This window comes from Rhinoderma darwinii, chromosome 2, assembly GCF_050947455.1.
Source record: "Rhinoderma darwinii isolate aRhiDar2 chromosome 2, aRhiDar2.hap1, whole genome shotgun sequence".
In the NCBI taxonomy this organism is placed as follows: domain Eukaryota; kingdom Metazoa; phylum Chordata; class Amphibia; order Anura; family Rhinodermatidae; genus Rhinoderma; species Rhinoderma darwinii.
The window spans coordinates 148,962,215-148,987,195 of NC_134688.1; the positions used below are offsets into that span (position 1 = coordinate 148,962,215).

Consider the following 24,981-nt stretch of genomic DNA (forward strand, 5'->3'; position numbering starts at 1 on the left):
CTAAGACACGCCCACTGTTCTCGGATTGTCCACAGTTGCTCACGTGAGCAGCTCTGGCCAATCCAATAACAGATGACGCGTCTTACAGTAAGGAGCGCTGGTGAAGCGCACCCCCTCCCTCTGCGATTGACCTGACTGCTGGTCAATTCGGGAAAAAAAACAAACACGATTCTGCAGCCGCCCTAGGCACTGCACCCCCAGTGCCTAGTGGCAAATACAGCCCAGGTTATAATACCTATACATGAACTGGTTTATATTTGATCTGTGAACAATACATGATAAAAGGATAACCATGTACACACACACTTCTTTACAGAACTGCAGAAGTCAATGGAAAGAATATATGAACTCCAGTGAAAATACATATACCTGCTTTTGTAAGTTGGTGAGTTTACTTCGGCTGAAGATAATGCCAACCATGTGTTCCTTAAGGTCAGCATCGGATGTTGCCTAAAGAAAAATACCAAAATAAACACCTTGTAGTGAACAAATGCAACTGAATGTAACATGAAGACTAAGTTTATTGTGTTATGCTTCGAAAAAAAAAAACAGTCACCCCATGTTACATGTTTGAGTATTTTCACACTGTTCAGGTGGTTGATTCAGTTTCTGCTGCTTACAAACTTCTGGCCGGACAGGAACGGTAGACCTAGATCAATCCCCTTTCGAACCCCACTGAAATCAAAGCTCACAGCCCCCACAACAAAAGCCGCCCATCATTTATATGAGGGACGCAAACTGTTGCTCCTGTGTAGTTTGGGAGCCAAATTGTTTTCAAATAAAAAAAAAAAAAGTGTTGCAACTTTTTCCCCAATGGGGGAAGAAAAAAAAAAAAAAAAAAAAGTGTGAAGAGACCTTGCGACTAATGCAAAACATATTGTTGAAATCTTGCAATAGTCTTTACCAATAGTGAACAATTGAAGTCACAATGCAACTACCTTATGTCCAGAAATTTCAGTTGCCATCTACCTCGAGCTTTATGGTAACAAAGCCCAGCAATGGGTGCATTTATTTGAGGTTTTTTTCCTTTGTAATTAAATTGAAAAACATTTTGAGCATATAAGCAGTTAATGTCTTTAAATTAAAGATTTAGAAGCCAACCTTTTCTTCCCCTTCAGGTGAGGATAAGAGCGCTTTTTCCTCTTGCTCAGGTGTGGGTTCAGCATCTCCAGAGATCAGCTTCCCAAATACCTGTGTGGTGTAAAAAAAAAAAAAAAAAAAAAAAAAGAGAAGTTAAAACTCTCCATATACATAAGTATATGTCCGTTGCGAGAAACTCACAGCAGTTACTATGCTGGTCCGTTTTTGCTGACCAGACTGGCTGATTGAAATCTATGGGTGCGTGCAAGGAAAACTGACAGCATATTTGCGCGCTCTCAGCTTTTCACGGATGAGTTGCTAAGAAATGCAGAGATGAAAAAAAAATAGAAAAACAGTGAAACCAGAAAGTGCTTGCAGAAGAGAAAAATAAATAACACATGGACAGTCCGATGCATAAAAAAAACTGCCCTTTTTTAGCAGACGCAAATCGGACAGGCTCATGTAAATAAGCAGAAAATGAGATCTACGGTTATACTCTAAAGCCTCATGCACACTTCCGTTGCATGTCGTACAGACGCGAACAACGGATACGTGAAACACTGATGGCTTCAGTGTGCATTCTGTTTCAACTAACCAAATGAATGAAATGCCCGAGACTGTTCCGTCACAAACAGACAGGAGTAGAACCTTTACTATTTTTGTCAGAACGGCCACGCGGTTCCGTTAAAACAATGGAAGTGTGCAAGGCCCCATAGAAATGAATGCGTCAGTGTGCTAGCCGTTAAAAAAATGGATCACACACTGAAGTGGGCATGAGGCCTAAAGACTATACATGTCTATACATGTCTTGACAGGTTCATTGATGAGAAATATATTATCTCATGTAAAGAGAATAAAATGCTTACTTACATAGGATTTGCAATTCAAAAAGGAACTATAAAATGAAGTATTGTGATATCTTCAGAACACAAACCTGCGAAGTTATTAGTCTAAACACACGCAGTGTCTCGGATTCACAATTCCTCTGTTGAGCCACACTGGCAGAAATTTGCCCAGCAATTTTGATAGATTCGCCATCTTTCCAGCCAAGTACTTTAACTTGCCGCACTCTCAGCGTGTTCTCCGGGCCTTTCATCTCAATCTTCAGTATGTGATTATCCCCTCCAGGCAGCTCACTGGTCACCCATCCAATGTGTCTGGAATCTAAGTCAGCCTTGTGGTAGAAGAAGAAGAGACGTTACTACATTGATCTTTATCTCAAATCTGACTGTTGCTTTCAGATTTCATTACTCTGCAGAACTTCCAAAACGTTTCTGGAAAGGAGTTTGGTGATGAAATAAGAGAATATTAAAAGAACATTTACCTGTTTAATCCTACACAGGTCTTCCACGCTCTTACCACAAAAAAAGGTCATTGATGTGACTTTATTCTGAAAAATAATGTAGAAATAATGACATTAACATGCAATTCACAACCTTTGACCCTAGTTTTACTGTCACACTGGGATGGCCCATAGTTCATATAGAAATTGAACCATCATAGAAAGAGGTTCATACTGGAACATGCCTGTCCCCCAAGTAGTGCGGTCTTCCCCTAAATACAGGTTATAGGGGTTCTGCATTACTGCTACTTTCAGTCATATACCTGAAGTAAAAGATTAGACTTCTAAGGATGTGACCTACTTGCATGTGAAATACAGCACTGATGTTGAACTATCCAGGACTCTTTTTAAAAAGGGACACTTGTGAGAAAGGGGTATTTTTTTTTAAATTAAATATTAAACTTCTCTAGCAGTGATGATAGAGATAACACTCCTGAATGGTAGGGCAGACCCTCTTGCAGCAGGTTGTAAACAATAAGAAAAGTAAAGCAAGGTAATCCTCATTATAATAGTAGGGGGAGGGTTGGAATGAAAGCGCTATTCTCTTGATAGGCCTAGATAAACGTGGCTTAGACAGAGGCACTGACCAGAGAATGAATTTTTTTTATAAAAACCTGCAACGCAGTGTGTAAGGCTTTGTTTACATCTGTGTTTGGTGTCTCCGTTCTGCTCCACCATAGGAGCAGAACAACGAAAACACCAGTAACACCGGATCTGTCCAACAGACAGACACCAACGGCAACCGAATGGAGCCATTGACTTTAATGGGTTCCCTCGGCTTTCCGTTATAAGTTCCGCCATTTTAGTGGACAAAATAGCGCGTATTTGCAACGCTGGCTCTTGATGGAACCTCTGACGCAGATGTGAACACAGCCTTAGGGAATTGCATGTCTGATACCAACCGCGGCTAACGGACTCCGGGGTCCGTCAGGTTCTGCCGCTGAATGTGAGCCTGGAGGGTGTAAGCTTGCTGCTCTGCTGGTTTTATTCTGGGGGCTCAGCATCAGATGTAGTAAAGTTGAGTTTATCAGATGCAGCAGAGTTTAATATGTCAAATGTTTTGAGTCTATTAGACGTAGTGGTGTGGAGTTTATAATTTCTTAGGCCTTGTTCACACAGTGAAGATCTGATGCAGTTTTCTGATGCATTTTTTAAGCCAAAACCAGAAATGGATCCAGGAGAGGAGACACATTAGAGAGGATCTGTCACCACATTATAAGTGCCCTATCTTCTACATAATGTGATCGGCGCTGTAATGTAGATTACAGCAGTGTTTTTTTATTTAGAAAAACGATCAATTTTGACGGAGTTATGACCTATATTAGCTTTATGCTAATGACTTTCTTAATGCCCAAGTGGGCGTGTTTTTACTTTTTGACCAAGTGGGCGTTGTGGAGAGAAGTGTATGACGCTGACCAATGAGTGACCAATCAGCGTCATACCCTTCTCTCCATTCATTTACTCTACACATCGTGATCCTGCATTGTTCACTGTGTGCAGTCATATACACACACATTAACATTACTGAAGTGTCTTGAGCGTGAATAGACATTGCCTCCAGCCAGGACGGGATGTCTATTCACAATCCCGACACTTGGGTAACGTTTGTGTGGGACTTACAGCACAGCAAGCGTAATCTCGCGAGATCACGCTGTAAATGACAGCTTATGCGGCCACCGGATGTTGTGGCACATAATGCTATGTACGGAGCCTAGAAGCAGTTGGTTCCGTACATCGCATAGCGGCCGTGCTGCAGAACTGCAGGTCCGCTCTTATTCACTTGAATAGGAGCAGAGCTGCAGTACTGCAGCTTGGCCGCTATTCCGTGGACGGAGCTAATTGCTTCCGGCTAGTACGTCCGGCGCACAGAGGCACTGGACCAGCTGATCTGTGCAGCGCACGGGTGTCGGACCCCCACAGATCATCGATGGATAGGTCATCAATTGCCAGAAGTGGGAAAACCCCTTTAAATAATAGTAAAAGGGGCTTTCCCAGCATCATAAATTTACACCTATCCACAGGTATCTATGGAAATGACCAACAGCCGAGCGATGTACTCAACTGCTGGTCATTCCCGTAGACTTTGAATGGAGCGGCAGCGCACATGCTCGACCACCACTCTATTCAATGTACTCCTCACTGCGGTCATGGTGGGGGTCCCATCGGGGTGGCCCCAAGCGATCAGACAATTATCACCTATCCTGTGTATAGGTGATAATTTATGATTCTGGGAAAGCCCCTTTTAAGCTTTAATTATTCATATGTCAATCAGACCATTTGGATATTCATGTGTTAATGAGCTGAGCGGCCTTAGATATTCACAAGACAAAATTAGAATAAAAATGAAGCCATAGTAAGAAGATTGTTTGGCCACAGCTGCCAGGTAACAGATTTTTTTTCCTACACTGCAGAAAGTACAAACACATTTATAATCGTTGCTGCGTCACTTATTTTAGAACTACCCACGGCCAATAGTAGACAAAGGAGGAGCTTCACTTAAAAAAACGTTGAAAGCACTAGTTCCTCATTCAATAGATATAGTAGACTGATACATACCCCTAAGTCACGAGAGTTGTCTACATGGACTGACACATAGCGTACATTTATGCCTTTGACGCAATTTATTGTGATGCTCTTTGTTTTATTTTTATCTTCATCTCCTGACTCCCAAAAAGTTTCAGTAGACCCATCTGTTAGGCTTCCAATCATGGCTGGTCTGCTAGAAGTCTTAATGTCTACAATGCTAGTCATGTCTTTAAGGGCAGTAACCAAACAAAACTCCTGCAAGAAAAGGAATACCAAACCACATTAATTTGCATTAAGCAGCAGACTGCAACATTTAAAAAATAAAGTTTGAAACGAATTGACCCATTGGTTAAATGGATACAGCCTATAGTTATACGTAACACTTATTTAGCATTTCTAGAGATATAAAGTATGTATCACAGAACACAAGACTGGGTTAACAACACAATAAGGAAATAACCTGGTTCATTGCTTCAAAGCCAGACTGCACACTGATGTTGAAACTCTCTTCACTATCTCCATCATCAGACTTGGAAAGGATATTGTTGATGTGGTGAAATACATTGCTTTGGTGAAGAAACTGGTGATCAGACTGCTTAAACTTAAGACTCCAGCATCTGAAATAAAATAAGAACATTGGTTCAATTTACTATCCCATATATGTGACAACGTGCTACTTCTATATGGGGATTTATTTTAATTTATAGTACCTTGCTGTCCAACAAAACAAAATGCTAGAATGACCAAGGCAAAGGAAGCTGGATTGTGGCATCAGAAAATGGAGGTTCTTAAAAGCTATGCACATCTTCAAAAACTATTTGTTTATATATATTTTTAATAAAACAGTGTATCAGTCTGCTTGGTCCAACTTTTATTAAAAATAAAATGGACTTTTTCAGATACAGCTGCTTTGTATCCTGGATATTTGGTAGCTGTATCTTGCGCTATGACCTGAATCCGTCAGGTTAGTGGGACCGACGGGTTAAGTGACAGCGCGTCTCCGACTCGCAGGATTGAGTGGTTATCGATCACATCTAAGTTCATAATGCATCAAGTTTCTGCATTCTGATCGTGTGCTTCAAAATCCACAATTATATCAGAATTCATAAATCTTGCCATTCTATACTCACCTTAGGGCCATCTGCTGTAAAGCGCTTCCTCCAGGAAGAGACATCATTAAATCAGAAATGGTTTGAAGAAGACGGTGAAATGTGTCAGGCAATGGGTGCGCTGCTTCTCCAGCAATCACTATGTCTGAAAGTGGGTGTTCACACACTCTTGTATCTTTTTCCTTTAATATAGAAAACCCCAAAAATTATAGTCTTTATTATTATTGCAAAAAAAATGTATATCAACTAGCTTAATGTAGGGGAACTGCTAATATTTTCTTGGTAATTAGCACCTTAGTGACTACCAATACGCCTTTTCACGGCGGTCACTAAGGGGCCTTCGGCTAGGCGAAACAGCCAGGCCCCTTAAATGATGCGGTCAATAGCGACCACAGCATTTAAGTAGTTTGCAGAGGGAGGGAGCTCCCTCTGTCACCCATCGGCAGCCCACAAATGCAATCGCGGGCCTCCGACGGGGTGTCACGGCAGCCGTGGGCCTAACAAAGGCCCCCCAGGCCTGCCCTGGCTAAATGCCTATTAGATTAAAGGCACGTCCTAATATATTGTCTATCAGCTTAACACGGACAGGCAATAATGCTTTGTGTACTGTGAATACCAAAGCATTATAGCAGCGATCAAAAGATCGCAAAATAAAAGTCTCCTAGTGGATGTTAATGTTAATTAAAAATGTATAAAGATTAGTTAAAAAAACATCATTTTTTCCATTAAAAGTGGTTTTATTTAGTAAAAGTGTAAAAAATGAATAAAAGTACACATATATGGTATCGCCGCAACCGTAATGACCCTATCAATAAAGTTAGCATGTAATTTAATTTTTTATTGTGCAAAAGTAGTAAACAAAAACCTATACATATGTGGTATCGTCATAAGCGTACCGACCCATAAAATAACGGTAACATGTTATTTAATCCGCAAGGTAAACTGCGTAAATTTAAAACTCAGAACAATGGTAGAACTGCTTTTTTTTTCTATTCCCCCCAAAGTTAATCAAAAAACTATGTACCCCAAAATTTTGCCATTAAAAAATACAACTAATCCCGCAAAAAAAAAAAAAAAAAGTCCTCATGCAGCTATGTCGACGCAGAAATAAATAAGTTATTGCTTTTTAAATGCGACGGCCTAAAATAGGCTGGTCACTAAGGGGTTAAAATGGCTTCAAAACACAAACCTATACTATTGCCTACAGAAGCAAAATGTTCCCCTGATGTCAGAGAATGATAAAAATATTTGCCAATAATGGCAAAAGTACGCAGTGTGACTTGTGACACTTGTAAGTACATACCTGTTCTGCATTTTCTTTATTTGCCTTATTCTCCTCATCTTCTTCCTCCTCTGGCTCCATAGGAGCAGGAGTGAGAGATGCCACAAAGTGCCATAATATGTCATGAAGAGATGTTGTCTGGATTACATTGCAAAGCAGCCAATTGAAAGCCTAAAAAAAACCCGCAAATAAGTCTATTTACAATACTGAATGCAAATGCTCACCAGTATAAAAACCACACTCCAATTTACACTTAAATTATACATACATATAGAAACTAAGCAAGTAACTTTTTTCAATTACATTACTGTTTTAATTAGATTGTAAATACCACAGTAAAATTAGGATTCCTAGCTAGAACTAAAAAAGTTATGAAGCTGCAGCAAGCACTGGCACGGAGACCACAAAACCACATACCTCCATTGCAAAAACCCGGCATGCAGATTTCCTTAGTGCTTGTTTCATGGCAATTTCAAGGCCTTCAAGATCATGATGCTGGATAACAAAAGCCAGGACTGGCCACTGGAAATTTCTCTCCCCCTTTGAGAGTGAACTGTGGGCAGAGATCAAGCGGGATAGCTCTGGCGATGGATGTCTCAGCAATGAGGAACCAACTTCTGCGGCAAAATAAACACAATTAGAGCGCCCATGATGTCCATTTTCACAAACATTTTGCTAAAGCTGAAAAAATTACACCCAAAAAAAAAACTACTACTTAGTATGTTCCCACTGGCACTAAGGTTCCATTAAAAGTCAATAAGATCATAGCGGTCACAGGTCTGTTAAGAATGGATGCCATGATGTAATATGAACAGAGCCAAATTCTCTGTTAATAAAAATGTGCCGAGCTATAATATTGTATTAATATTATTATGTTCCGAGAAATAAGTCGAAATTTGATTTACCAGCGTCGCCACTGTTGACTCTGCGCCTAGGAATAGCCTTCACCCGCGGCTGCAGGACTGAATGCGGTTTATCATATTCTGAGGCCACAACAGAGTAGGATCTTTGGAAGACGGTACGTTTAGTGGAGTCTGTATCAGTAATAGGGCTTGTTTCAAGACTATAAATTAAAAATAAAAAAAAAAGCATATTTATAAACAATGTTTTAAGAATTTAGCAGGAAAATACACAATATTTATAGTTATCTAGAGTATAGGTTTGTACGTATTTGTATATTTCTGTAGCAGAAGATCCTTAAACGTAATGCTGAAGGGGAACATTGCCAGAACGAAGGGGTCCACAGCACTCTACAGAGCAATCATTGGGTGCCCCGCTGTAACACCTCAGCCAGTGCCGCCTTCTGACATGACAGAGACCAGTTATATTTGGAGCTTCTTCTTGGGTTATCCTGTCAAAATAAAAAGGGATTCTACACGCCAGGAATACCTAGGAGGCATTGATTTCATGTTGTTCTCCGGTTCCTCAAAAACATTTGGGCATGCATCAGGCGTAACGGATATGTAAGGTGCAGGTACTGAAGTAGATCGAAGATATCTCATTTCATCCTGGAAGAGATTGTCATCCTGATAACCACCAAAGTTCTCTTGGTGATGTCTGCATGATAGAAGAAAGACAAGCATTTTTATCCTGGAAAGCTGCTACTTGTTACAGAGGACATATTCGTTTGCTGCATAGTCATAGGGCTAATGTGCTGTGGGCTACAAACAAAAAGGTTTTTTTGCAGACAAATAGCTGCGGATTTGTTTTGTTCCTTTTAAAAACACTTACTGTACCCATTTACCTGACAAACAAGCGTCAGAGAACAGGACTTACGGCCCTTTTACACGGGTCAATTATTGGGCAAACAAGCATTGGGCAAACAAGCATTGGGCAAACGAGCGTTGTACAACAATCAGCCGATGAACAAGCAAACGGTCGTTCATCGAAAATGATCGTGGTCGGCAGCACATCTCCCTGTGTAAACAGCGAGACGTGCTGCCGTAATGCTAGAAACGGATAGGGACAAGCGATCGGGGTAATGAGCGCTCGTCCCTATACAAAGCTCCTTGTGAAAGGAGCAAACGAGCACAGATCAACGAGCTGGCTCGTTGATCGGCACTCTTTACACGGCCCAAGTTGGGCCGTGTAAGAGACCCCTTATATTTTTTATTAACTATTTTATAGTTCATGGCAAGTGATACATACAGTTTTCAATTGTCTAATACTAACAGCACAGTGTAGAAGCAAATATATAGACTGTACCATGCATTACTTTTATTATTCAGAAGAAACAGATAAGGGCATCCACTAGCACTTCACAAATTTTTCTACAACAATATGACCATACTATTAAAGAGTTGTTAAACAATTGCAGGCAATCTGGACAGCTAAACCTAATATTGCAACAAAATGAATTCCCTTCCACCTCCTAATGAATAGTAATTTATAGGGATTCATTACAAAATGAGTGGAGCGCTTGGACGATCTTGAGACATTAACTGTGCACATTATAACAATTTGCATATTTTAAAGTGTTCCAAACAACTGAAGGAGTTCCCGATTGTGACAAGATCCTCAAAGCGAATCTACGGAATAGTGCTATGGGAGCAACACAGTGGGATCATGTATCATTTCTGCCATATAATCCAGAGTTACCTGCAAGGGAAGTGTGGCTCGGAAAATGTTAAGAGCTAAACATTGGCATTTACCTGGCTAGTGTCTGTAGGTAGAGGCACTGCATTTTGGGAAGCAGGTCCTCAGAAATCCCCTCTTTAACACTTGGGAGTTGGGAAAGGAAAGGCTTTGGAGGATGGTAGCACAGAATACTTGGCTCTGCTGCACTACTCAAAGACAGTAGAAAGAGTGCATTGGCTTTTATCACTTGATGGGCCTCCATGGTGGGTAAACAACGAGGTGTTTTTAATTGCACTGGCTTCCGTCTGGATTGTTTAACCTGTGAGTAACAATAAATGTCAGATCGGTTTCTTTATAATTATTATCAAGTTTTAACAAGGTTGTTAAGTTATTTACTAATTGGGTGAAAACAAATTCATCATGCATTTATTGGAAGGCATGCAGAAAACGATTACCTTCTCCCTTACCGCAGCCTGCTTTTCTCTAAGATACTTTTCTCTGCAGCGATCACAGACTAAGTACCAAGTACTTCCACCAACTCCTCCATCACCACAGTTTCCTGCCCAGCCACCACAAAAGTGTCCAATGCTGTTATAGCCTTGACCACCAGCATATCGTCCACAACCTTGGAGAGAAAAAATAAATAAAAAAAACATGAAGTGCCTTTTTTTTTTTTTTTTAATTTATGAAGCGAGAATATAGGGGTACATTTACATAAAGGCATAAAACGAGACAGGCAAAATAATTTCAACTAGATTTCTTTTAGCAAAGGATTCTTTATTTAACACCTGACTAAAGCTCATCGTGACAGCCCAAGGTCTACTAGAGCCAACAATTTCAGAATGTGATCAGACAAACAATAGTGTTTCTATCAACCAGCATTATATCCCTGGATAAGTTAGCTGTATATAAAAATATTATATATATATATATATATATATATATATATATATATATATATATATATATATAAAAAATATATATATTTTTTTAAATTAAGCCAATATTCTATTCATAAACACATTTTTCATATATCAATCACATTAAATACCAAATGCTATGTGTGGTATTGTTAAAATACTGTGTAGCAAATCGGGTTTTTGAGACAAACATGCCCAAAACTAGATGTTGGAATTGTGTTTGGATCTCTTGCACAATTCTGATGACTAGAATCCAAAAGGAACTACTAGACACAAAAAAAAAACAACAACAAACTATTAAACATACCTGGATGTGCCTGGCGCATGTGATAGGTTACTGGATATGGGTGAGATTCACCACACAGCTCACAAATGGTGTCTTTCTCAGGCCCTCCAACCTGCAATTGGGCCATTTCTCCAAACAGATTACCACGCGGCCTAGATTCTGCCTTGTCCTTCTTCTTTTTCTCCTTCTTGGCCTTCTTGCTGTCCTTCTCACCTTCCTTTTTCTTTAAAACGGCACATGAACCAGGGCTTGGGAAGATCATATTCTGAGATGCAGCTTTTATGGTGGCCAATGAAATATCCTCCCAAAATGCTACAAGATGCTGAAGTGTTAGTGGAAGCGGGGGTCTGGGTTTAGTAGAATGGTGGTTTGATACTTCTAATTGAGAAGCCTCATGCTTGCCATCCTCACACTTCTCATGAAGAGTCCGTTCAGTAAGCATTGACAAGACTTTGTTCTTATTAATACTGACCATCTTTGATATATCAGGCCCATGAGGAGATATATGAAACATGTTAAGCGCAGATGATATTTCTATGGAATGCCTATTCTTTAACTTGAGTTCTTTTTCCTCAGTAGGTTGTTGGTTGTTAAGACTGCTTCTTATAGGGGCATGCTCTTTGGATAGATCTGGATTAAATTTCAGAAAAGAAGAACAAGCCATTGCGTCATGAACTATGCCTTCATGCCAGAGAAAAGCTGCAAACACCGCTCTAGCACACTCGGCCACAGACGGGGACATTGCTTCTTTTGCAGGTTCAGCAGATCTTGACGCTTCTTTAAACAGAAAGTTTGTTTTCTCTTTTTTGGGTCGAACATGCCTACCAGCACTTTTGCGGCTTGCTTTGGGAGATGCTCTTGTCTCTTGCTCTTCTTTTAGGGGTGCTTTTCCAATACTGAAATGGACTTTGGATGCACCATCATCAACGCTTTTTAACTCACTATTGTCCTCCTCACAAGTACTGTCTATAATGCTGTTGGTCTTTAAAGTACTGGAAGAGCATACTTCAACAACCTCACTATGCAGATTTTCTTGCACCACATGAGGAGAAGGAGCTCTGTTTTCACTGCCACCTTGATTACCGTCTTTCGGTGTTATTTTTGGTTTAGGTGAAGTGGACCGCCCTCTTAATGGTTCTGTGAAAGGTACTTTCTTTTTCCGCAGTGTGTCAGGATCCAGAGTATAAGAATCAGACTTGGACCTTTCACGTGGTGGTTCAAGTTTGGTCTTTGCAGGACCTGCAACTTTTTGAGGTAGGTTTTTCTCTTGTGGAGATGCTGAACGTGTTGCACCTGCACTAGCCATAATAGGCTTTCCTGCAGGCACAGTCTTTGGTTTTGGTGATGTAGAACGTGAGCCAGGTCCAGGAGATTCTGATCTCAGGACAGATGGTTTTCCATCTGAGTTCTTTAGAATTTGAAGAGTGTTGTGGTTTGGAGACAAAGATCGGCTGTGAGAATCTGATCTCAGTTTTGCAGCATCAGACTTCAAGAGAAGAGATTCACTTGCAGTAAGTCCTTCATTATTTCGGGGTTTCTTCTGATCAGCATTAGAGCGACTTACTCGTCCATCTGGCTTGGGGGATTTGCTGTCAACTCTCTGTTTTGAAGGCAAGTCTGATTTGTTTACAGTAGCAGGTGGCTTGGCAGCAGCATTAAATTGACTCCTTTCATCTATATAATACAATCAGACAAATAGATCATTAGTTTCAGAATCCAAATTATCCCCATCAGCTAATTTAATTGACTCACTTCGCTTACATTTTACATAATTAAAAGAAACTAATTAAGATGAACCACAATTAAGACAGACAAGAAGCATATCTATTTTACAGGGTTCGAAGTGTAAAAAAAAAATGTATGCACCACATTTTCCCGTGTAAACCAGAAACGTGTTGCCGACAAGATGCAAATGTATGGGAATAAACTATGTTTGTCAGCATAGATTCTGACCATTGCTCCATATAAATGAAGCTTAACAAGTGCTGATCGGCGTGCTTTGTCGATAATTACCGGCCAGGCAATCTGGCCATGTTAAACTATCCTAAATGTTAGTTTTGCAGTTTAATTCTATTAGAAATTCAAACCTAGAACAGAGATCTTGGAGACTGGCAAGGAATGGGCAGTGTGTGTTTTGCTGTACTCCTGTTTACAGTAAGCAGTATTGACAGAGAGCTCTTTATGTATGCGGACGTGGGATGAGCCTCACATGAGCAGTGTACATAGAGATCTATATACACAGCTTGTTCATGCAGCAAGCTGTCCTTGAGATCTTGGCTCAGGGTACAAATTAAAAATTTTCGTAAATCGCAAAATTGCAACTAACATGAAATGTTAAAGGGGGTTGTCCATTTTTTATTTGTTTTATTTATAGAATAGAAAATTATAGTTACATACGTAATAATACTTATGCTCACAAACATTTCTTATATCAGTGAGTAGTCGGTCTATAAAAAAAAGTATTTAACGGGGTTTAGGGGGCCCCGTTCTAGAGATAGGTGCTGCTCCCAGAGATGGGACCCTCATCTATCTTACATTTATGACATATCCTGTGGATGTGTCAAATGTCTCTCGTGGGAAAACCCCTTTAATGCATCCACTGCATTGACGAACTGATTGAACTAAACATGGTGTCCGTCATGTGACCCACCATATATAAATCATGTGACCCCCCCTGGAATTCAGTTAACACTGTCCAGGTATATAACAGGTGAATAGTCGTTAACCAAGCAGCAGAACGTATAAAGTATTTCTACCTACAGAAAAATCTCATCTTTATCACATCTGTCAGTGTCTGCACAGGAGAATCTCATTCTTCTCCCCTGTGTGTTCTGCGTGTTTTTTTAAAATAAATAGTTCACTTTATTAACATGACAACTTCAACTAAAGATCGTCAGGTATGTTATAATTCACCTAGAGACAGGCAACCGTGTTATAAATCACAGAGACAGACCGATATTATACAAGCAAATATACACACAGCCAATTAGTATTTTATCATTTTTCCACTATTCGTTCTATTCAATAAGCCCATGGATGTGTCCTCTACATTGCCCCAAATTCATGTATGCCATGTAACCCTACTGCTAACTTAATGCTTGGGGTCACACGTGCGCGTTACATGAAACTGCACGGTTTATTCCTATTTAGTTAGCTCGTGGGATACATTACACAAGACTAATCTGTGGGCTATATATACCATTCTACTGTGACAGGGGCCTACTACACTGGTATAAGAAAGGTATATGAATAGAATTTCATAGGTTATAGTGGTATCCGTTTAGCAGATAAGTCATGAACTCTGCTGACTTTTCATGACGTATCCGTGCCACTGTTAAGCCTTGCATCTGCGTCAGGGCTCTGTTCTGACTGAGCTTTCCGTCAGAACGGAGCCCTGACTGCGACAAACTGAAACCATAGCTTTCAGTTTGTCTCCGTTGTGCAAGGGTTTCGTCGTTTTGACGGGATGAATATCGTAGTCAGAACGGAGCCCTGACGCAGATGTGAACAAAGCCTTTAGGCATCCGTTTCATGCATCAGTCACCCAAAGGCTATAATGGAATCCGTTTAATGGATAGGTCATGAAGAGCTATTGAAAAGCTCACAACGTATTTGTTTAACGGCTGCCTGTGACGGATTCCATTCCGTGGCATCCGTAACCCATAGGGTGCCATGATTTTTTTTTATAAATATATATAATCGATCTCTCTATCACATACCTATCTATATATATTTAACGAATATGAAGTTTTACTAAACTTTGCAGAATGGAATAGCGTAATTTACTACTCAATATTCCATACCTTTTTCCTGCGGTATACGAACATATATACTGGCAGGGCAGAGGCCAGACCACTCTTGGCCGCCGTCTGAAAATGTAGCCCTAACATGTTTAGAGTAAGTCGGAGGCTATCCCGATGTAAACACTAAATGTAAACAAAAAATGTGATGTGAACAAGGCCTTACTGATCTACAAGTTTTGTTGCAGATGTTTTTTTTTTTTTCTTACACTTTCCAGAACAGCTTAAACCTGATTGGTTGCTATGAGTGGGGGAAAAAAAAAAAAAAACATTTTGCAGGTGGTAAAGACTTTCCATTAACTTCCATTTCACAAGTTACATGTGTCCAAATTTAAAGAAAAAGGCGGTTTACAAAAACCTAAAACCCGGTTTTAGGATAATCGTATAAGACTGGGTTTACACTGCCTTTTCTTCCCTACGCTTAGCGTATATATCAGGAAAGCTCCCAACACTAAACGTCTCCATAGGGGTGTCCTTTTGGCCTCCGTCTTGCCAGTATACTGCAAAAACTGAAGTATGGAAGAGACTAGTAGATGATGCTATTCCATCCTGTGGTACCTTGTAAAAAGACATATCTGTTAAACAGATACCATATTAGCTCATGGGTGTTGGATGTCAACATATGGTATCTGTCACAGGCATCCATTTATAGGGCTTTTCACTAGCTTTTATTTTTTTTTTAATGATGTATCCGTTACACAAATGCCGTTATAGTCTATGGTTGACTAATACGTTAAACGGATGCTCAATAGTGCCACATGTCACATGTAAACTATAATGGCAAACGTTTAACCCTTTCACGACCAAGGACGAAAATGCACGTCCTGGTCGGCTGCTAGTTCCCGCACCAGGACGTGCATTTTCGTCCGCATTTCAAACTGTCACTCTGTGTAAACACAGAGTGACAGACCCGCGCTGACAGCTGTCCTAGACAGCTGAGACATCAGTCTTGCCGGACAGCGGACCATCGCCGCTGATTTCGGCAGTTAACCCCTTAAGTGCGGCGACGGATTGCCGTCGCCGCATTTAAGTGGTTTGAAGCACATCAGCAGCCCCCACGAAGTGATCGTGGGGGCTACCGATGCTTGTCACGGCAATCGGAGGTCAGATAATGACCTCCGGGTTGCCATGCACGGAAGCCTCGAAGGAACAGCCTCCGGCCGTTCCTCCTCTGCTTCCTGTCAGTGTGACAGTCACGTCACAATGACAGTTAGAGTACATCACACTACGTGTGTAGTGTAATGTACTGTAGCAGCGATCAAAGCTGCAAGACTAAGTGTCCCCTAGTGGGACAAGTGAAAAAAGTAAAAAAAAGTAATAAAAATGTTTTAAAAAAAGTGTAAAAATAAAAGTTATAAGTTCTATAAACACAAAATGCTTTTTTTCCTATAATAAGACTTTTATTATAGAAAAAAAATGAACACGTTAAAAAAGTACACATATTTTGTATCACCGCGTTCGTAACGACCCAATCTATAAAACTGTAATGTTATTTTCCCCGCACGATGAACACCCCAAAAAAAAAATCAATAAAAAACGACGACAGAATCACAATTTTTTTGGTCACCACCGCTCCCTAAATAAAGAATAAAAAGTGATCAAAAAGTCGCATGTACCCGAAAATAATACCGATAAAAAAGTCTATCCGTCCCGCAAAAAACAAGCCCTTACACAGCTTTTTTGACTAAAAAATAAAAAATTATGGCTCTCAGAATATGGTGACACAGAAATTTTTTTTGTTTATAAATAAGTCATTTTATTGTGCAAACGCTAAAAAAAAGGACCAAACCTATATACATATGGTATCGCTGTAATCGTACAAACACGCAGAATAAAGTAAAATGTCACTTATAGCGTACGGTGAGCGCCGCAAAAAGAAAACCTAAAAAACGGTGTCAGAATTCCTGTTTTTTGCTCAGGATTGCAAAAAAATTGAACAAAAAGTGATAAAAATAAAAATCGCATGTACCCCAAAATGGTACCAATGAAAACGACAGATTGTCCCGCAACAAATAAGCCCTCACCCAGCTCCGGTGGTGAAAAAATAAAAAAGTTCTGGCTCTCAGAATATGGCGATGCAAAATGTGCAAAGTGTCCAAAAGCGGATAAGATCGGGCGCCATTTATCAGTGCGACACTGGCCACATATCTGCGGATTATTATTTATTTACCCCATTATTATACCCTCTTATTATACCCTGATGTACCCCGCACAGCTCACATATGCCCCCCACATTATAAACTGAAACACCAGCGAAACCCAAAACAGAAAAACTACCAAGCAAAATCTGCGCTCCAAAAGAAAAATGGAGCTCCCTCCCTTCTGAGCCCTGCAGCGTGCCCAAGCAGCAGTTTGCGCCCACACATACGGCGTCGCCATACCTGAGAGAACCCGCTTAACGTTTTATGAGGTATTTGTCTTCTGTGGCACAAACTGGGCACAACATATTATGCACTAAAATGGCATATCAGTGGAAAATTGCAATTTTCACGTTGAACCATCCGCTGTGCATTAACCCCTTTGCGCACTATGACTTAATTGCCCGTCATGGTGCGGCGGTTGATGTATGGAGCCGGCTCATGTGCTGAGCCCGCTCCATAAGCTGCGGGTGTCAGCTGTGTATTACGGCAGGCCCCCTCGGTACTAACGGACAGGAAAAGCGATCGCTCTGTTACAGAAGCCTGTATGAATAACAATATACTGCAATACATTAGTATTGCAGTGTATTGTACCAGCGATCCAATGATCGCTGGATCAAGTCCCCTAAGGAGATTGATTAATAAAATGTGTCGAAGAATTATAGTTAGTAGTGAGAATTTTTTTTTTTAAAGTTAAAAAAACAAAACCCCTTTTCGCATTTTTCTTCTAAAGTAATGTAAAAAAATGAACAAAATTGGTATCGCTACGTCCGTAAAAGTCTGAACTATTACAAGATACCATTATTTAATTTGCACAGTGCACACCTTAAAAAAATGTAATAATTGAAACCGCCAAAATCGCAGTTTTTTTTTTTTGGGCACCTTCGCTCTAAAAAAAAAAAATGTAATACAACTTTTGAATCACTTTTTATGTACCAAAAAAATGGTACCAATAAGAACTGCAGCTCCTCCCGCAAGAAATAAGCCCTCACACCGCTCTATTGATGGAAAAATAAAAAAGTTATGGCTCTTGGAAAGCGGGGAGGGAAAATCTAAAATAAGAAAGCAAAAACTGGATCAGTCCTGAAAGGGTTAATTCATTTCTAATGAAAAAAACGTATGACCACATGTGGGGTATTTCCGTACTCGGGAGAAATTGCTTTATAAAAAATGGTTGTTTTTTTCCTCCTTTATCCCTTGTGAAAATGAGAAAATGCAACATTTTAGTGGAAAAAATATTGATATTAATTTTCGCGCCCTAATTCTAATAAACTCTGCAAAAGACCCGTGGGGTGTAAATGCTCACTATACCCCTAGAAAAATTCCTTGAAGGTTTTTCCAAAATGGGGTGACTTTTGGGGGGTTTCCACTGTTTTGGTCCCTCCAGTGCATTGCAAATGCGACATGGCACCGAAAACCATTCCAGCAAAATCATAAATCCAAATGGCGCTCCTTCCCTTCTGAGCCCTGCTGTGGGTCCAAACAGCAGTTTATTACCACATATGGGGTATTTTCGTAATCGGGAGACATTGCTTTACAAATGTTGGGGTGCATTTTCTTCGTTATTCCTTGTAAATAATAAAAATTGATATGTTGTTTCAGAAAAAAAGTACATTTTAATTTTTACAGACTAATTCCAATATATTTAGCGAAAAACCTGTGTGGTCAAAATGCTAACTATACCCCTAGATAAATACCTTAAGGGGTCTAGTTTTCGAAATGGGGTCGTTTATGGGCAGTTTCTATCGTTCTGGCAGCTCAAAGCTTCTCCAAATGTACAGTGGGGCCTAAAACATTTTCAAGCAAAATATGTGTCCTGAAAGCCTCCGGGTGCTCCCTTCCTTTGGGGCCCTGCCGTGTCTCCAAACAACGCATTAGGGCCACAATGTGGGTATTTTTGAAAACAGGAGAAAGAGGGTGATAGATTTTTGGGGTGTGTTTCTTCATTTTCATGTTCGCTTTACAAAGAAATCGGTCTTCAAACAAATACTTATGAAAAAAGTGAAATTCTTTTTTTTTTCACCTGCTATGCATTAAATTTAGCAAAAAACTGTGGGGTCAAAGTACGCACTACACCCTTAGATAAATACCTTAAAGGGTCTAGTTTTCTAAATGGGTCGTTTATGGGGAGATTCTATCGCTCTGGTAGCTCAAAACCTCTCCAAATATACAGTAGGGCCTAAAACATTTTCAAGCAAAATATTCGTCCTGAAAGCCTCCGGGTGCTCCCTCCCTTTCGGGCCCTGTCGTGTGTCCAAGCAATGCATTAGGGTCACAATGGGGGCATTTTTGAAAACAGGAGAAACAGGGTGATATATTTTTGGGTGTGTTCCTTCATTCTCATGGTCACTTTACACAGAAATCGGTCTTCAAAGTGATACTTTTATGAAAAAAGTGAAATTATATTTTTTTACGCCTGCTTTGCATGAATTCTTACAAAAAAACTGTGGGGTCAAAATACTTACAACACCCCTTAATAAATACCTTAAGGGGTGTAGTTTTCAAAATGGGGTCACTTGTGGGGGTTTCCACCATTCTGACACCTATGAGCCTCTGAAAACCTGGCTTGGTGCAGGAAAACAAAATGTACTTCAAAATGTATAAAATGATTACTAAACTTGTAAGTCTTCCAAATTGCTAAAAAAAATATTTTTTTTTTCAAAAGTGCTGCCAAAATAGAGTAAAGAGATGGAAATATATATTTAATTAAAAAAATTGTGCAGTATGTATGTACATATGTGACATATTGCAGTTAAAAATAGGGAAAAATGATAATTTTTACAAAATTTCTTCAATTTCTCTATTTTTTAATTAATTTCCGCAAATCGTATCAGTCTACTTTTACCACTAAAATAAAGTACAACATGTGACGAAAAAACAATGTCAGAATTACTTGGATATTCAAAACTTTCACAGAGTTATTCTCTGATAAAGTCAGACATACCAGATTTGACAAATCTGGCTTGGTCATTAAGGTACAAACATGCCCGGTCATTAAGGAGTTAACAGATAAATCATAAAAAAGCTCATAATGTACCCCTTAAATGAAGCCTACATTAGTCTATGGGTGACTGATGCCATAGACTAATGTAGGCTTCATGCATTCGTCACAGCCGCCGTATAACTTATACATGAAGGCTAGCGTAAACCTAGCCTAATGGGCATAAATTGAGCACTTAGGTATTCAGATTTAATGCATTGCAATGCCCCAACATTACGGATGCCATAAGCTATTTCACAAGACATTTTCTGTTAGCAACCGGAAAGAGTATTTTTACACACCAACATTTAGTCTGGAACCAAACGTATATAGAACAAGCCAATAAGAGCTGCCGATTTCTGGACTCAAATCTTATATTTATATGAAAAAAAAAACAAAAAAAAAAAATATAAAACAAAAATTCCAGTATGTAAAAGAGACAATCGATGTAAATAAAACATTATACAATCAATTACTCATTACTGTCATTCAGACAAAAATTTTCTTAAAAATTACCAAAAAGTTAGGGTGTTGAAGGAATTGCCACATCTGCAGTTCAGAATTTGCAGGGCAAGGCAAGAACTGCATTTTTCAGAGGTTTGCTGTAGTTTGAATAATTACTTTTGATAATATTGTTCTGATTACAAGATAAAAATCTGTATTTGATTTCCTACAATTGAAAGTAATAGCACAATGTCTTCAATATAAAGCTCACAGTAGTTTTTAAAGTGCAGAGCCAAAGTTAAACAGCGAGAATATTGAGAATATTGAGGCAGCACTTCCACTCTTGGGTCCTGTCACCCCACATCTTCCGCATACAGTTGAAGCCAGTATACGGCAAAAACCGAAGTATGGTATAACGTTGAATTTCATTTTCCCCTTCATACTTTCCAGGGAAAAAGAAACTAATACTGATTTGTATGCAAAAAATATCCTATTGTAGTCAATAAATGTTGCGTGAAAGGGGTCATAACACAATTTATATAAGAATATACATTGACTTTATTACCATGCAGTTAAGGTTTTAGTTAACCCTTCATTATTAAAAATGAATTCATCATAATCGAAATCAAAAAATGGTTATCGACCTCTGCTCACTGCTCTGGGAGTTTTGCCTCACAACGGCTGGAGAATTAAAGGTTGTAGAAACCTGCTCTATGCTCTTCCCCTGTCAGATGTCTGTAGGTGGGATTCACTTAGCCTCTGGCACCAATAAAAAGCAAGCTTATAAAGGGTGGCAGCACAGGAGACTGTCCAATGTGTCCATTTCCTTAAAAAAATGTTTTCCCGGGACTTTATTAGTGACCTATTCTTAGGATAGGCCATCAATATGAGATCGATGGGGTCCGACTCCTGAACAGCTAGATTAAATGATTTGTCCGGCCACGGGACTTTTTCATACTGATGACCTATCCACAGAAAAGGTCATCAGTATATGATCGGTGGGTGTCCGACACCCGCACCGATCAGCTGCCTGTGGGCACCGGATGTCCGTGCCGGCAGCAGATGGCTCACAGTATAGTGGCCAGGCTGCAGTACTGAATAGGAGCAGAGTTGCAGTTCTGTGGCAGGGCCAATATGCAGTAATTGGAGCCATCTGCTTCTGGCACCGAACACTGCATACCATTCATAACATCCGGTGCCCAGAGGCAGCCGGAGCTGCTGATCGATGCGGGTGTTGGACCCCCACCGATCATATACTAATGACCTGATCAGTATGGAAAACGGTCCGTGTATGGACAATCCCTTTAAGAAAATAGCGGGGCTTGCTAGATCCCCGTTCTCAGGAAGTGATGCCAAAACCTATCCGACATTTATGGCATATCCTGTTGATATGCCATAAAAGTCTAAGGTAGGAATAAATAAAAATAAATATGCTGAGGCTTGTTTTCTAAAACATTAGACCGCAGTTGGTAGGCAAGCAATGTATACGTTTGCTGTATGTAAAATGAAGGTAACAAAACAGTGGGTTGAGAAGCATGCATACCCACCCTTTGATTTGACAGAAAGAGGCGAGAAAGCAGATAATGGAGCATCTTGACTTTTGTTATTAGGTTCACGAGAAGCAACGCTGGATGGTGTGAGGTCTACAGTGGAGAACAGATTCACAGAAGCAGCAAAGATATATGCAAAACAAGAGAGATTATACAAAGCATGTAAGAAATGAGAGACTACAGGAAAATAGTCGTTTTCTATATTTAACTTCCTGATGTTACGCCATGCAAAGCAGTTTGATCAGAGTAGAGAATGACATTTGCAGAATCCTATCTTAAGAACTTCCTTTTGACTGATGGATTCTGCGATCGAGCAACACAATGTTCAAGAACAAACATTTCAGAAGGACATCATTTATTTTTGATGCTTATTAGTGAAAGGATCTTCCTGTGAAATATGTGGAAAAGCTTTCATAGAGGAAATCACCACGAGCAATCAGATTAATCTAACATCAAAATGAATCATTTTTCACCCTCTTTAAAGGCTTCTGTCATTACCATTTGCTTCTTATTTTAGTTTATTTCCATTTTTCTACAACTTCTTGCTAGATTCTGATGGGATCCTGTGATTTGTCACAATCTATAAATAGGAATGGTTTGTGATTTGCGTCTGTGATATCAGCAACAAACAACCGCACTTGTTTTATTACCAAAAAAACATATTGCCCTAATGCTGGAGGAACACCAAGCTACCGAAACCGGGTTCTGAACCTTCTTCAGTCCACCCTACACCAGGTTATTACTCCTTCCCCAATTCTTATTCATTTTATCCAAAGAACAAAATGTGCCTCTTGCTACTTTTCAATAATAATTGGTATTATAATAAAAATATTAGAACTATTGGCCTGTTTTGAGTTCAATAGCATAAGTAAATAGACATAGAAGAATATGAAGATGCTGCTTATGAATTTAGTTGTCCCCACAGCAACAGGTAATGGTCAAAGTGAGCAGGCTTTGTGCGGATTGATAAGACACCATTCGTAAAGCATAGATCAATATCAAAATCTCGTTCATATAACCAGGAAAGCTACAGGGAACGGTCATTTCAGTTTAGTATCTGAAGGCAGAATGAGATCTTAGAAATATTTCTCTCCTCTTATCCCACTTTGTTTGCCCACACGTGGACAGTTTCCATCTTCTTGGCATATACAGTAAAACATGTTCAGTACAAAATCAAACAGGCAGAAGTTATCAGAGATTGATTTTAACTGTCCAATCATGTGACGATCCGAAACATCCTGTCACAAAGAGTTTACTGGGTAGAAGAAATAATTGCAATGTAAAATAGAGTAAATATACAGAATGTATACTTAGAAGAGGAGTAAAATGTAAGTTGCATGATGACGACAATGGTGGGAGGAGGTTATGAAGTACAAAATGTGTAGCAGCTAAACAGGGCAATAGAAAAAACATGAATATTTTTCCAAAAGGAGAGAATAATTTTAAACATACAAATTGGATAAAATCTGCATGCGCTTTTCTATTAATACACAAAAACATTTAAGCCCTCAAGTTCCAAGCCTATTTTTAATATTCCCTCACCGCCTTCAAATAGCCAATTTTTCAATTGAGATAGCTGTATGAGGGCTTGTTTTTTTCAGAATGCGTTACAGTTTTTAATGGCACCATTTAAAAAAGTGTTTTCCAGCCAATAAAAATTCATGGTCTATACTATTACAGCAAATCAAGCGTAATCTCATTTTAAATGTCAGTTTACAGTGTAATCTCGCGAGATTACGCTTGCCTTGCTGTAAATCTCACAGAAACGTTAGCGAAGTGTCAGGATTCTGAATAGACATCACGTCCTGGCTGGAGGGAATGTATATTCAGTCAGGACACTGCAGTAACGTTATAGTGTGTTTATGTGGCTGCACATAGCGATATAGCTATATCGCTATGTGCTGTGTAAATGAATGGTGAGAAGTGTATGACACTGATTGGTCACGGATTGGTCAGCGTCATATACTCCTCTGTACAACGCCCACTTGGCCAAAAAGTAAAACACGCCCAGTTGCGAATTAAGAAACTTATTAGCATAAAGCTAAAATAGGTCATAACTCCGTCAAAAATGGTAGTTTTTCTAAATAAAAAACACTGCTGTAGTCTACATTACAGCACCAATTACATAATGTACAATATAGGGAACTAATAATGTGGTGACAGAGCCTCTTTAAAGCAGCTGGTCAACAGGGGTCCCGGGAGTCAGACCCTGACCCGTCAGCTATTGATGGCCTATCCTGAGGATAGGTCATCAATTTTGACTGGCTGGAAAACCCCTTTAATGTGCCATATAACATACTGAAAATTCTTTGTGCGGTGGATTTAAAAAAAAAAAAAAACAACAAATCCAGCAATCTTTAAATTTATTTTTTTACATCGTTCACCATGTTAACGTGCTAACTTTACTTTGTGGATAAATATTACTACATCGATTCCAAATTTATATAGTTTGTTTTAAGTTTTACTACTTTTAAAAGTAAAACAAATCCTTGTTCCTAGTGTCGTCCTAGGCCTCAAGCACACATCCCTAACTATTTATATGGCCGCAAATCACGGATCCGTTAAACACGGACCGCACACAGATAGCTTCCGTGTGCAGTCCGTTGTTTTAAAAGGACCAAATTAATATAAAGGCCGACACTGATCCGCGAAAAACGGACAAGAGTAGGACCTGTTCTACTTTTTCAGGGAACGGACAGATGGAACTGTTAAAATAGCGGAAGTGTGCATGGCTCCATAGAAATTAATGGGTCAGAGAGCTATCCGCTAAAAAAAACAAACTGATAGAATAGCTTGTAGTACCGTAAAAAAAAATTTTATTGTGTACATTTTACAGTAAAAATGGGAAAAGGTTTTTTTTCTACTTTGCTAAAAAAAATGACAATTATTTTTCCTTTTTTTTTTATTCCCACTAGGGAACCCAAGATCTCTGCTTGTTTTCATTTAG

General features: G+C 39.5%; 1 protein-coding gene across 15 annotated transcripts in view; it reads right to left on the reverse strand.

The window, feature by feature from the left end:
- Nucleotides 1-24,981, reverse strand: part of MYCBP2 (MYC binding protein 2) — a 291,950-nt gene that overhangs the window by 32,773 nt on the left and 234,196 nt on the right. For 11 of the 15 annotated variants that reach the window (XM_075852355.1, XM_075852367.1, XM_075852354.1 and 8 more), the window contains 14 exons: nucleotides 11,144-12,796; nucleotides 10,372-10,541; nucleotides 9,991-10,235; nucleotides 8,729-8,896; nucleotides 8,245-8,402; nucleotides 7,757-7,956; nucleotides 7,361-7,510; nucleotides 6,079-6,239; nucleotides 5,409-5,565; nucleotides 4,979-5,203; nucleotides 2,405-2,470; nucleotides 2,015-2,254; nucleotides 1,102-1,191; nucleotides 370-450 (listed from right to left, as the gene is read on the reverse strand). In XM_075852355.1, coding sequence (XP_075708470.1) covers nucleotides 370-450; nucleotides 1,102-1,191; nucleotides 2,015-2,254; nucleotides 2,405-2,470; nucleotides 4,979-5,203; nucleotides 5,409-5,565; nucleotides 6,079-6,239; nucleotides 7,361-7,510; nucleotides 7,757-7,956; nucleotides 8,245-8,402; nucleotides 8,729-8,896; nucleotides 9,991-10,235; nucleotides 10,372-10,541; nucleotides 11,144-12,796 — 3,764 coding nt within the window. Of the gene's footprint in view, nucleotides 1-369; nucleotides 451-1,101; nucleotides 1,192-2,014; nucleotides 2,255-2,404; nucleotides 2,471-4,978; nucleotides 5,204-5,408; nucleotides 5,566-6,078; nucleotides 6,240-7,360; nucleotides 7,511-7,756; nucleotides 7,957-8,244; nucleotides 8,403-8,728; nucleotides 8,897-9,990; nucleotides 10,236-10,371; nucleotides 10,542-11,143; nucleotides 12,797-22,031; nucleotides 22,128-24,981 lie in introns of all 15 variants that reach the window. The other 4 variants (XM_075852366.1, XM_075852353.1, XM_075852357.1 and 1 more) reach the window with 3 other exon arrangements.